The 13,488-nt window shown below is 39.1% G+C and overlaps 1 protein-coding gene across 1 annotated transcript; it reads right to left on the minus strand.

Annotated features, from left to right (window-relative positions):
• Positions 1 to 2,126: 2,126 nt before the first annotated feature.
• Positions 2,127 to 5,763, minus strand: LOC136677271 (piggyBac transposable element-derived protein 4-like). The gene is made up of 5 exons (XM_066654764.1): positions 5,293 to 5,763; positions 4,440 to 4,544; positions 4,182 to 4,286; positions 3,917 to 4,021; positions 2,127 to 3,759 (listed from the first exon to the last, which is right to left on the minus strand). Exons 1-5 carry the CDS (start codon positions 5,460 to 5,462, stop codon positions 2,214 to 2,216), a joined length of 2,031 nt encoding a protein of 676 aa, XP_066510861.1. The 5' UTR covers positions 5,463 to 5,763; the 3' UTR covers positions 2,127 to 2,213.
• Positions 5,764 to 13,488: the final 7,725 nt, after the last annotated feature.

A 13,488-nucleotide genomic window follows, 5' to 3' on the forward strand; every position in this document is an offset into this window, starting at 1 on the left:
TTCACCCAAAAAAAACACTAAGGGGTACCCCTTTGTGTTTTTTAGACTAATATGTTGACCGTCTCAGATTTCTTCCAAACTCACGATGTTGATTAGGCAGGTCCTGACTTACACAAAGGTGTGATTATTTTCAGCCTATCTCATCCCAAAGCTGAGATATGAGGACAAACTTAACTGGGATTTTCTCTCAATAGGTTTATTGGTGTTGAATATATTGGAATTCAATTTATGAGCTTTTTATTTGTCCAATAAAGCAAAATACAGATGCAATGTAGGATATATTGGACTGACTAGGCTTTTCTGATCGCACCCTTCTACTCTTGTGTTTACCTAGCTTCATTGGAAGTAGGAATCCTATCATGAAATTTACAGTTATACATTTTATGCAGCAAAACATATCCCTATATCTCAGCTTTGGGATGTGGTAGGGCAACAGTTACCATACCACTGTCTTTGTCAGGACCTCCCTGACACACGGTGTGGGTTTAAAGAAGATCTGAGGAGGTCACATATTTCACCCAAAAAAACCACTAAGGGGTACCCCTTTGTGTTTTTTAGACTAATATGTTGACCGTCTCAGATTTCTTCCAAACTCACGATGTTGATTAGGCAGGTCCTGACTTACACAAAGGTGTGATTATTTTCAGCCTATCTCATCCCAAAGCTGAGATATGAGGACAAACTTAACTGGGATTTTCTCTCAATAGGTTTATTGGTGTTGAATATATTGGAATTAAATTTATGAGCTTGTTATATGTCCAATAAAGCAAAATACAGATGCAATGTAGGATATATTGGACTGACTAGGCTTTTCTGATCGCACCCTTCTACTCTTGTGTTTACCTAGCTTCACTGAAAGTAGGAATCCCATCATGAAATTTACAGTTATACATTTTATGCAGCAAAACATGTCCCTATATCTCAGCTTTGGGATGTGGTAGGGCAACAATTACCACACCACTGTCTTTGTCAGGACCTCTCTAACACACGGTGTGGGTTTGAAGAAGATCTGAGGAGGTCATATATTTCACCCAAAAAAACACTAAGGGGTACTCCTTTGTGTTTTTTTAGACTCAATTTTTGACCGTCTCAGATTTCTTCCAAACTCACGGTGTTGATTAGGCAGGTCCTGACTTACACAAAGGTGTGATTATTTTCAGCCTATCTCATCCCAAAGCTGAGATATGAGGACAAACTTAACTGGGAATTTCTCTCAATAGGTTTATTGGTGTTGAATATATTGGCATTAAATTTATGAGCTTTTTATACGTCCAATAAAGCAAAATACAGATGCAATGTAGGATATATTGGACTGACTAGGCTTTTCTGATCGCACCCATCTACTCTTGTGTTTACCTAGCTTCACTGGAAGTAGGAATCCCATCATGAAATTTACAGTTATACATTTTATGCAGCACAACATGTCCCTATATCTTAGCTTTGGGATGTGGTAGGGCAACAATTACCACACCACTGTCTTTGTCAGGACCTCCCTGACACACGGTGTGGGTTTAACCCCCTGGAGTCTGAGGGGTTTTCAGACACTCTGGTGTAGTCTGACATGCCTTGATTGTTTTACAAATTGTACGCATCTGAAATTATTTTTTCTCAAAGTGTTACACATGCATTTTTCAGAACTATCTCTGCAACAACAATGTTGAATCAGTAAGAGTGTCATACATCTATATTTTGATTAAATTTACTCTAAACTTAGACTTTCCAAAAACCTGTTTTCAGAAGTGCTGATATACTGTGAAAAAACACCTTCTAAACATTTCTCACCGGGACCTTTGAGGTCAAAACTTTGTGAACACGGGTCTTGGCAACACACTGCTGATTCTACTTTTCATAAATTGTATGTAATTTTATACTTAGGACATAACAAATGTGAGGTGACACTCTGTTTTTCTCAGTCACTGGCTCCTACATTGCATATGTATGAAGATAGGTGCGAAAACCGAGGTGCGAGGTCCCCACCCCACTGCCTAATGAATGGCCCATTAGCTGTCACCGCCACAGCTGTCAAAAGAGAAGAGACCAGAGGCAGATAGTCACAGTTTATCACAGTTTATTGCAAAAAAAAAGAACTAAACAAGCAATAAAAAAAAAAAAATAAATAACTGGCAAAATAAATGTAAAGATAGTGATAATATACTAAATATAGTCATACTGATAGATAGATACATATCCTTGTGTGTGTATATATGTATGAATCAGTTCAACAAAAGATGCCAGTCTCTAAAACAGTTTCTGTCTGGCTGCATGCAAAGGTAGACATCACACTGTTCACACTTCCATGGAGTTTTTGTTTGCTTTTCCCTGTGCTTCCTGCAGTATGCACAGGTCTTTCGGCCAGCAGTAGCTTTCATACTTTGGCTAGTGACATCACTCCCAGGAATCGGCAAATGATGACCACTGGCTGGTTTTGCAGGGGGCTCATTTTCCATACCACACAGCTGTTCAACAAGCTCTTCCATGAATGCCTTGTGGGTCAGGCTGTCCTGCTGCATAAGTTGTTTGTGGAGAATGTAGGCATTGGTAGCAGCAATGTCCAAGAAGTGAAGAAACAGTTTTCTGTACCACTTCAAAGTTTTGTGCTGAGTTGTGTAATACTGGATCAGCTGGTCTGACAAATCCACACCTCCCATGAACTTGTTGTATTCAATCAATGGTGTTGGGCATGGAAAGAACTCTGTGGTCCAGATTCCCAGTTTGGATTTTACTCTCCTTTGAACTGTATCCCCTTTGAAAACTGTGTGGATGGTAGAGCAAATTGCTACCTCTCGCGTGTCCATCCACTTCACAAAGAGAAGAGGACCATCTCTTATCCAGCGGAAAGTTCCTCTTGGTGACTTCTTTGTTAGGGCATTGACAGTAGTACGAGGGCAGTCTTTCCTGGACTCTCTGTATGTTCCACAAGCACCAAACTTACAGGCATACAAGTCTTTAAAAAGCTTTGGGCTTGTATAGAAATTATCCATGTACACATGGTACCCAGACCCCAAAAAACTCTTGTCAACCAAGGACATGACAGAGTCATAAGAGAGTCCCTGGCCAGTGGGGAAGTTGTTCTTTCCAGTGTACACAGAGAAGTCCACAGTGTAACCATTGCTGGAGTCTGCAAGAACAAACAACTTGAAACCCCACTTTGTAGGTTTGTCCTTCATGTACTGTGTCATGCTGTTGTGTCCTCTGCAAGGCACCATGCGTTCATCCACAGCAAGATTCCTGTGTGGATGGTAGAATGACTTACAGGCATTCTGTACTGTGTTCATCAGAGGTTTGCAACGGAACAGTCTGTCATGCTCTGATGTTCCCCTCTTGGCATCATTTAGTCTGTCCTCATCTGGATCACTCATGTGTACGTTCCAGGATATTGACCGGTACCTGTCCCTTGACATCACTGTTGATGGGAAATGGATGGAGAAGATATTGCTTTTACGCCAGAAGTCAGAGATGTGCTTCAAATTGACCATGGACATGTAGATTATGAGTCCAATGTACTTGTAAAATTCAGCAACGTCAACGTCCAGCCATCTGTATTTTGCACCTCTTGCAATATTCTTTGCAGCTTGCTTGTTTGTGTTCCGGCAGAGGACTTCCACAGCATCCTTTGGAAAGAACAACTTGAAGAGGGATAGGGGTGTGTAGCAGTCCCCTTTCCTCAGTTGAACACCAGGCTCCCTTGCAGGAAGAAAGCGCAGTGGTGGTGGACAGACATCCTCAACTACTTCATTTTCCCATGATGGTGGCTGTACACTGAAAAACAATAAATGTGAAATGTGAGTAGTTGCCCTGTGAGCAGTAACAAAGATTTACATATTGGTATAAATTCCAGCAGCTCCTACAAATATTTACTAATATTTCAAATACAGTATTTACACATGACCTATGTATAGCAAAATGCTAAACTTACAGTGCAGATGTGGAAGGACCATGTGTTTCCGCCCTACATGTTTGTGGTTGCAGACTGGGCCGACGGCGTTGTCTTTTGCATGGAGGTGGAATATTTTCCACATTTCTGAAAAATAATAAGAAATGTGAGCAATTGTGTTCTGAGCAGTTACAAATATTACATAGCAATATACATATATACATGCCAACAGTCACTACAAATACTTACTAATATTTCAAATACAGTATTTACCGATGACCTATGTATAGCAAAATGCTAAACTTACAGTGCAGATGTGGAAGGACCATGTGCTCCTGCCCTACATGTTGGTGGTTGCAGACTGGGCCGACGGGGTTGTCTTTTGCCTGGAGGTGGAGTATTTTCCACATTTCTGAAAAATAATAAGAAATGTGAGTAGTTGCCCTGTGAGCAGTAACAAAGATTTACATATCAGTATAAATTCCAGCAGCTCCTACAAATATTTACTAATATTTCAAATACAGTATTTACACATGACCTATGTATAGCAAAATGCTAAACTTACAGTGCAGATGTGGAAGGACCATGTGCTCCTCCCCTACATGTTGGTGGTTGCAGACTGGGCCGACGGCGTTTTCTTTTGCCTGGAGATGGAGTATTTTCCACATTTCTGAAAGAAAAATAATAATAAATGTGAGCAACTCTCTTTTGAGCAGTTACAAAGATGATCTATACATGCCAACAGTCACTACAACTAATTACTTGTATTTCAAATAAAGTACTTACATATGACCTATGTATAGCATAGTAATTGTCTTCTGAGCAGTTACAAAGATTTACATATCAGTACATAGCATAACAAGCTACATAGGATGATACTATCACATTCACACAGGCCATTTACACATTACATTACCACACTAGGCTAAACATATACAGCCATTTACACATTATAGCATGACAATAAGCCACACTTATGGTACTGGAGCCTTGCATACTAATGTACAACATGCCATTCACACTCAGATTAGCAACAGGCTACATTTGAATGTGCCGTTTACACAACAGCAGCATTCAGTGTATTTACATAAGCATGAACGAACTCGTTTTTACATAATTATACATCTTACATGTTTTTTTTACATTCATTTATGCTTTCATATACAAAGTAATACTTATTTAATTCATTCTTTATTTTAATTTACCCGGAATTCGCGGAGTGCACATTGTAAACATGAATGAACGCGTTCTTACATAATTATATATCTTACATGTGTTTTACATTCATTTATGCTTTCATATACAAAGTAATACTTATTTCATTTATTCTTTATTTAAATTTACCCGGAATTCGCGGAGTATACACAGTAAGCGCGAAGCGTGGGTTTGTTTCATTTGAAAGGAAATATTTCACTTACCCTTCACAAAAATCCTCCTTGGGATCAATCCGCTTCTCAAAATAAAGTCTTTCTTCGTCACTGTCCTCCCCGCTTTCGTCAGATGAGCTGAAATCCTCTTCACTCTCCGAAGCAAAGCTCTCCTGGATGTGTAGAAGTGCCTCCGCAGCTGTTAACCGTGAGTGCGCCATGACGAAGCTCCACGAAAACAATTCCCCTACATGTGCTCTGTTTTTATAACAAGCAAATGGGCGTTTTCATGCAAATTATCAGTCAATAATCCTCCACTAGCCGCTGCCGAATTACCATAGTGTTAACATATGAATGGCAGAACGCGTCTATGGGCGGAACAAAAAAGCTTGTGCCTCAAAAATGTGCCGGTTGTTGTTTACGCTTCTCTCACAAGAATATAAATATATATATCGTTTCATCCTATGTATAGTTGGAAAGTAGACCCTTCAAGGTTTCCGAGGTATGTTGTATTTTTTTTCTAGGATAAAATCTCGCAGAGTTATATACGTGTTTATGTGGAATTTCAATTTTATCCCGCCGGCGGCATAGCCGACCTCAGAGGGTTAAAGAAGATCTGAGGAGGTCACATATTTCACCCAAAAAAAACACTAAGGGGTACCCCTTTGTGTTTTTTAGATTCAATTTTTGACCGTCTCAGATTTCTTCCAAACTCACGGTGTTGATTAGGCAGGTCCTGACTTACACAAAGGTGTGATTATTTTCAGCCTATCTCATCCCAAAGCTGAGATATGAGGACAAACTTAACTGGGAATTTCTCTCAATAGGTTTATTGGTGTTGAATATATTGGAATTAAATTCATGAGCTTTTTATACGTCCAATAAAGCAAAATACAGATGCAATGTAGGATATTTTGGACTGACTAGACTTTTCTGATCGCACCCTTCTACTCATGTGTTTACCTAGCTTCACTGGAAGTAGGAATCCCATCATGAAATTTACAGTTATACATTTTATGCAGCACAACATGTCCCTATATCTTAGCTTTGGGATGTGGTAGGGCAACAATTACCACACCACTGTCTTTGTCAGGACCTCCCTGACACACGGTGTGGGTTTAAAGAAGATCTGAGGAGGTCACATATTTCACCCAAAAAAAACACTAAGGGGTACCCCTTTGTGTTTTTTAGACTAATATGTTGACCGTCTCAGATTTCTTCCAAACTCACGGTGTTGATTAGGCAGGTCCTGACTTACACAAAGGTGTGATTATTTTCAGCCTATCTCATCCCAAAGCTGAGATATGAGGACAAACTTAACTGGGATTTTCTCTCAATAGTTTTATTGGTGTTGAATATATTGGAATTCAATTTATGAGCTTTTTATTTGTCCAATAAAGCAAAATACATATGCAATGTAGGATATATTGGACTGACTAGGCTTTTCTGATCGCACCCTTCTACTCTTGTGTTTACCTAGCTTCATTGGAAGTAGGAATCCTATCATGAAATTTACAGTTATACATTTTATGCAGCAAAACATATCCCTATATCTCAGCTTTGGGATGTGGTAGGGCAACAGTTTCCACACCACTGTCTTTGTCAGGACCTCCCTGACACACGGTGTGGGTTTAAAGAAGATCTGAGGAGGTCACATATTTCACCCAAAAAAAACACTAAGGGGTACCCCTTTGTGTTTTTTAGACTAATATGTTGACCGTCTCAGATTTCTTCCAAACTCACGATGTTGATTAGGCAGATCCTGACTTACACAAAGGTGTGATTATTTTCAGCCTATCTCATCCCAAAGCTGAGATATGAGGACAAACTTAACTGGGATTTTCTCTCAATAGGATTATTGGTGTTGAATATATTGGAATTAAATTTATGAGCTTGTTATATGTCCAATAAAGCAATATACAGATGCAATGTAGGATATATTGGACTGACTAGGCTTTTCTGATCGCACCCTTCTACTCATGTGTTTACCTAACTTCACTGGAAGTAGGAATCCCATCATGAAATTTACAGTTATACATTTTATGCAGCACAACATGTCCCTATATCTTAGCTTTGGGATGTGGTAGGGCAACAATTACCACACCACTGTCTTTGTCAGGACCTCTCTGACACACGGTGTGGGTTTGAAGAAGATCTGAGGAGGTCACATATTTCACCCAAAAAACACTAAGGGGTACCCCTTTGTGTTTTTTAGACTCAATTTTTGACCGTCTCAGATTTCTTCCAAACTCACGGTGTTGATTAGGCAGGTCCTGACTTACACAAAGGTGTGATTATTTTCAGCCTATCTCATCCCAAAGCTGAGATATGAGGACAAACTTAACTGGGATTTTCTCTCAATAGGTTTATTGGTGTTGAATATATTGGAATTAAATTTATGAGCTTGTTATATGTCCAATAAAGCAAAATACAGATGCAATGTAGGATATAATGGACTAACTAGGCTTTTCTGATTGCACCCTTCTACTCATGTGTTTACCTAGCTTCACTGGAAGTAGGAATCCCATCATGAAATTTACAGTTATACATTTTATGCAGCAAAACATGTCCCTATATCTCAGCTTTGGGATGTGGTAGGGCAACAATTACCACACCACTGTCTTTGTCAGGACCTCTCTAACACACGGTGTGGGTTTGAAGAAGATCTGAGGAGGTCATATATTTCACCCAAAAAAACACTAAGGGGTACCCCTTTGTGTTTTTTTAGACTCAATTTTTGACCGTCTCAGATTTCTTCCAAACTCACGATGTTGATTAGGCAGGTCCTGACTTACACAAAGGTGTGATTATTTTCAGCCTATCTCATCCCAAAGCTGAGATATGAGGACAAACTTAACTGGGATTTTCTCTCAATAGGTTTATTGGTGTTGAATATATTGGAATTCAATTTATGAGCTTTTTATTTGTCCAATAAAGCAAAATACAGATGCAATGTAGGATATATTGGACTGACTAGGCTTTTCTGATCGCACCCTTCTACTCTTGTGTTTACCTAGCTTCATTGGAAGTAGGAATCCTATCATGAAATTTACAGTTATACATTTTATGCAGCAAAACATATCCCTATATCTCAGCTTTGGGATGTGGTAGGGCAACAGTTACCACACCACTGTCTTTGTCAGGACCTCCCTGACACACGGTGTGGGTTTAAAGAAGATCTGAGGAGGTCACATATTTCACCCAAAAAAAACACTAAGGGGTACCCCTTTGTGTTTTTTAGACTAATATGTTGACCGTCTCAGATTTCTTCCAAACTCACGATGTTGATTAGGCAGGTCCTGACTTACACAAAGGTGTGATTATTTTCAGCCTATCTCATCCCAAAGCTGAGATATGAGGACAAACTTAACTGGGATTTTCTCTCAATAGGTTTATTGGTGTTGAATATATTGGAATTAAATTTATGAGCTTGTTATATGTCCAATAAAGCAAAATACAGATGCAATGTAGGATATATTGGACTGACTAGGCTTTTCTGATCGCACCCTTCTACTCTTGTGTTTACCTAGCTTCACTGAAAGTAGGAATCCCATCATGAAATTTACAGTTATACATTTTATGCAGCAAAACATGTCCCTATATCTCAGCTTTGGGATGTGGTAGGGCAACAATTACCACACCACTGTCTTTGTCAGGACCTCTCTAACACACGGTGTGGGTTTGAAGAAGATCTGAGGAGGTCATATATTTCACCCAAAAAAACACTAAGGGGTACCCCTTTGTGTTTTTTTAGACTCAATTTTTGACCGTCTCAGATTTCTTCCAAACTCACGGTGTTGATTAGGCAGGTCCTGACTTACACAAAGGTGTGATTATTTTCAGCCTATCTCATCCCAAAGCTGAGATATGAGGACAAACTTAACTGGGAATTTCTCTCAATAGGTTTATTGGTGTTGAATATATTGGCATTAAATTTATGAGCTTTTTATACGTCCAATAAAGCAAAATACAGATGCAATGTAGGATATATTGGACTGACTAGGCTTTTCTGATCGCACCCATCTACTCTTGTGTTTACCTAGCTTCACTGGAAGTAGGAATCCCATCATGAAATTTACAGTTATACATTTTATGCAGCACAACATGTCCCTATATCTTAGCTTTGGGATGTGGTAGGGCAACAATTACCACACCACTGTCTTTGTCAGGACCTCCCTGACACACGGTGTGGGTTTAAAGAAGATCTGAGGAGGTCACATATTTCACCCAAAAAAAACACTAAGGGGTACCCCTTTGTGTTTTTTAGATTCAATTTTTGACCGTCTCAGATTTCTTCCAAACTCACGGTGTTGATTAGGCAGGTCCTGACTTACACAAAGGTGTGATTATTTTCAGCCTATCTCATCCCAAAGCTGAGATATGAGGACAAACTTAACTGGGAATTTCTCTCAATAGGTTTATTGGTGTTGAATATATTGGAATTAAATTCATGAGCTTTTTATACGTCCAATAAAGCAAAATACAGATGCAATGTAGGATATTTTGGACTGACTAGACTTTTCTGATCGCACCCTTCTACTCATGTGTTTACCTAGCTTCACTGGAAGTAGGAATCCCATCATGAAATTTACAGTTATACATTTTATGCAGCACAACATGTCCCTATATCTTAGCTTTGGGATGTGGTAGGGCAACAATTACCACACCACTGTCTTTGTCAGGACCTCCCTGACACACGGTGTGGGTTTAAAGAAGATCTGAGGAGGTCACATATTTCACCCAAAAAAAACACTAAGGGGTACCCCTTTGTGTTTTTTAGATTCAATTTTTGACCATCTCAGATTTCTTCCAAACTCACGGTGTTGATTAGGCAGGTCCTGACTTACACAAATGTGTGATTATTTTCAGCCTATCTCATCCCAAAGCTGAGATATGAGGACAAACTTAACTGGGAATTTCTCTCAATAGGTTTATTGGTGTTGAATATATTGGAATTAAATTCATGAGCTTTTTATACGTCCAATAAAGCAAAATACAGATGCAATGTAGGATATTTTGGACTGACTAGACTTTTCTGATCGCACCCTTCTACTCATGTGTTTACCTAGCTTCACTGGAAGTAGGAATCCCATCATGAAATTTACAGTTATACATTTTATGCAGCACAACATGTCCCTATATCTTAGCTTTGGGATGTGGTAGGGCAACAATTACCACACCACTGTCTTTGTCAGGACCTCCCTGACACACGGTGTGGGTTTAAAGAAGATCTGAGGAGGTCACATATTTCACCCAAAAAAAACACTAAGGGGTACCCCTTTGTGTTTTTTAGACTAATATGTTGACCGTCTCAGATTTCTTCCAAACTCACGGTGTTGATTAGGCAGGTCCTGACTTACACAAAGGTGTGATTATTTTCAGCCTATCTCATCCCAAAGCTGAGATATGAGGACAAACTTAACTGGGATTTTCTCTCAATAGTTTTATTGGTGTTGAATATATTGGAATTCAATTTATGAGCTTTTTATTTGTCCAATAAAGCAAAATACATATGCATTGTAGGATATATTGGACTGACTAGGCTTTTCTGATCGCACCCTTCTACTCTTGTGTTTACCTAGCTTCATTGGAAGTAGGAATCCTATCATGAAATTTACAGTTATACATTTTATGCAGCAAAACATATCCCTATATCTCAGCTTTGGGATGTGGTAGGGCAACAGTTTCCACACCACTGTCTTTGTCAGGACCTCCCTGACACACGGTGTGGGTTTAAAGAAGATCTGAGGAGGTCACATATTTCACCCAAAAAAAACACTAAGGGGTACCCCTTTGTGTTTTTTAGACTAATATGTTGACCGTCTCAGATTTCTTCCAAACTCACGATGTTGATTAGGCAGATCCTGACTTACACAAAGGTGTGATTATTTTCAGCCTATCTCATCCCAAAGCTGAGATATGAGGACAAACTTAACTGGGATTTTCTCTCAATAGGATTATTGGTGTTGAATATATTGGAATTAAATTTATGAGCTTGTTATATGTCCAATAAAGCAATATACAGATGCAATGTAGGATATATTGGACTGACTAGGCTTTTCTGATCGCACCCTTCTACTCATGTGTTTACCTAACTTCACTGGAAGTAGGAATCCCATCATGAAATTTACAGTTATACATTTTATGCAGCACAACATGTCCCTATATCTTAGCTTTGGGATGTGGTAGGGCAACAATTACCACACCACTGTCTTTGTCAGGACCTCTCTGACACACGGTGTGGGTTTGAAGAAGATCTGAGGAGGTCACATATTTCACCCAAAAAACACTAAGGGGTACCCCTTTGTGTTTTTTAGACTCAATTTTTGACCGTCTCAGATTTCTTCCAAACTCACGGTGTTGATTAGGCAGGTCCTGACTTACACAAAGGTGTGATTATTTTCAGCCTATCTCATCCCAAAGCTGAGATATGAGGACAAACTTAACTGGGATTTTCTCTCAATAGGTTTATTGGTGTTGAATATATTGGAATTAAATTTATGAGCTTGTTATATGTCCAATAAAGCAAAATACAGATGCAATGTAGGATATAATGGACTAACTAGGCTTTTCTGATTGCACCCTTCTACTCATGTGTTTACCTAGCTTCACTGGAAGTAGGAATCCCATCATGAAATTTACAGTTATACATTTTATGCAGCAAAACATGTCCCTATATCTCAGCTTTGGGATGTGGTAGGGCAACAATTACCACACCACTGTCTTTGTCAGGACCTCTCTAACACACGGTGTGGGTTTGAAGAAGATCTGAGGAGGTCATATATTTCACCCAAAAAAACACTAAGGGGTACCCCTTTGTGTTTTTTTAGACTCAATTTTTGACCGTCTCAGATTTCTTCCAAACTCACGATGTTGATTAGGCAGGTCCTGACTTACACAAAGGTGTGATTATTTTCAGCCTATCTCATCCCAAAGCTGAGATATGAGGACAAACTTAACTGGGATTTTCTCTCAATAGGTTTATTGGTGTTGAATATATTGGAATTCAATTTATGAGCTTTTTATTTGTCCAATAAAGCAAAATACAGATGCAATGTAGGATATATTGGACTGACTAGGCTTTTCTGATCGCACCCTTCTACTCTTGTGTTTACCTAGCTTCATTGGAAGTAGGAATCCTATCATGAAATTTACAGTTATACATTTTATGCAGCAAAACATATCCCTATATCTCAGCTTTGGGATGTGGTAGGGCAACAGTTACCACACCACTGTCTTTGTCAGGACCTCCCTGACACACGGTGTGGGTTTAAAGAAGATCTGAGGAGGTCACATATTTCACCCAAAAAAAACACTAAGGGGTACCCCTTTGTGTTTTTTAGACTAATATGTTGACCGTCTCAGATTTCTTCCAAACTCACGATGTTGATTAGGCAGGTCCTGACTTACACAAAGGTGTGATTATTTTCAGCCTATCTCATCCCAAAGCTGAGATATGAGGACAAACTTAACTGGGATTTTCTCTCAATAGGTTTATTGGTGTTGAATATATTGGAATTAAATTTATGAGCTTGTTATATGTCCAATAAAGCAAAATACAGATGCAATGTAGGATATATTGGACTGACTAGGCTTTTCTGATCGCACCCTTCTACTCTTGTGTTTACCTAGCTTCACTGAAAGTAGGAATCCCATCATGAAATTTACAGTTATACATTTTATGCAGCAAAACATGTCCCTATATCTCAGCTTTGGGATGTGGTAGGGCAACAATTACCACACCACTGTCTTTGTCAGGACCTCTCTAACACACGGTGTGGGTTTGAAGAAGATCTGAGGAGGTCATATATTTCACCCAAAAAAACACTAAGGGGTACCCCTTTGTGTTTTTTTAGACTCAATTTTTGACCGTCTCAGATTTCTTCCAAACTCACGGTGTTGATTAGGCAGGTCCTGACTTACACAAAGGTGTGATTATTTTCAGCCTATCTCATCCCAAAGCTGAGATATGAGGACAAACTTAACTGGGAATTTCTCTCAATAGGTTTATTGGTGTTGAATATATTGGCATTAAATTTATGAGCTTTTTATACGTCCAATAAAGCAAAATACAGATGCAATGTAGGATATATTGGACTGACTAGGCTTTTCTGATCGCACCCATCTACTCTTGTGTTTACCTAGCTTCACTGGAAGTAGGAATCCCATCATGAAATTTACAGTTATACATTTTATGCAGCACAACATGTCCCTATATCTTAGCTTTGGGATGTGGTAGGGCAACAA

Source organism: Hoplias malabaricus, chromosome X2 (assembly GCF_029633855.1).
Source record: "Hoplias malabaricus isolate fHopMal1 chromosome X2, fHopMal1.hap1, whole genome shotgun sequence".
Classification (NCBI taxonomy): Eukaryota; Metazoa; Chordata; class Actinopteri; order Characiformes; family Erythrinidae; genus Hoplias; species Hoplias malabaricus.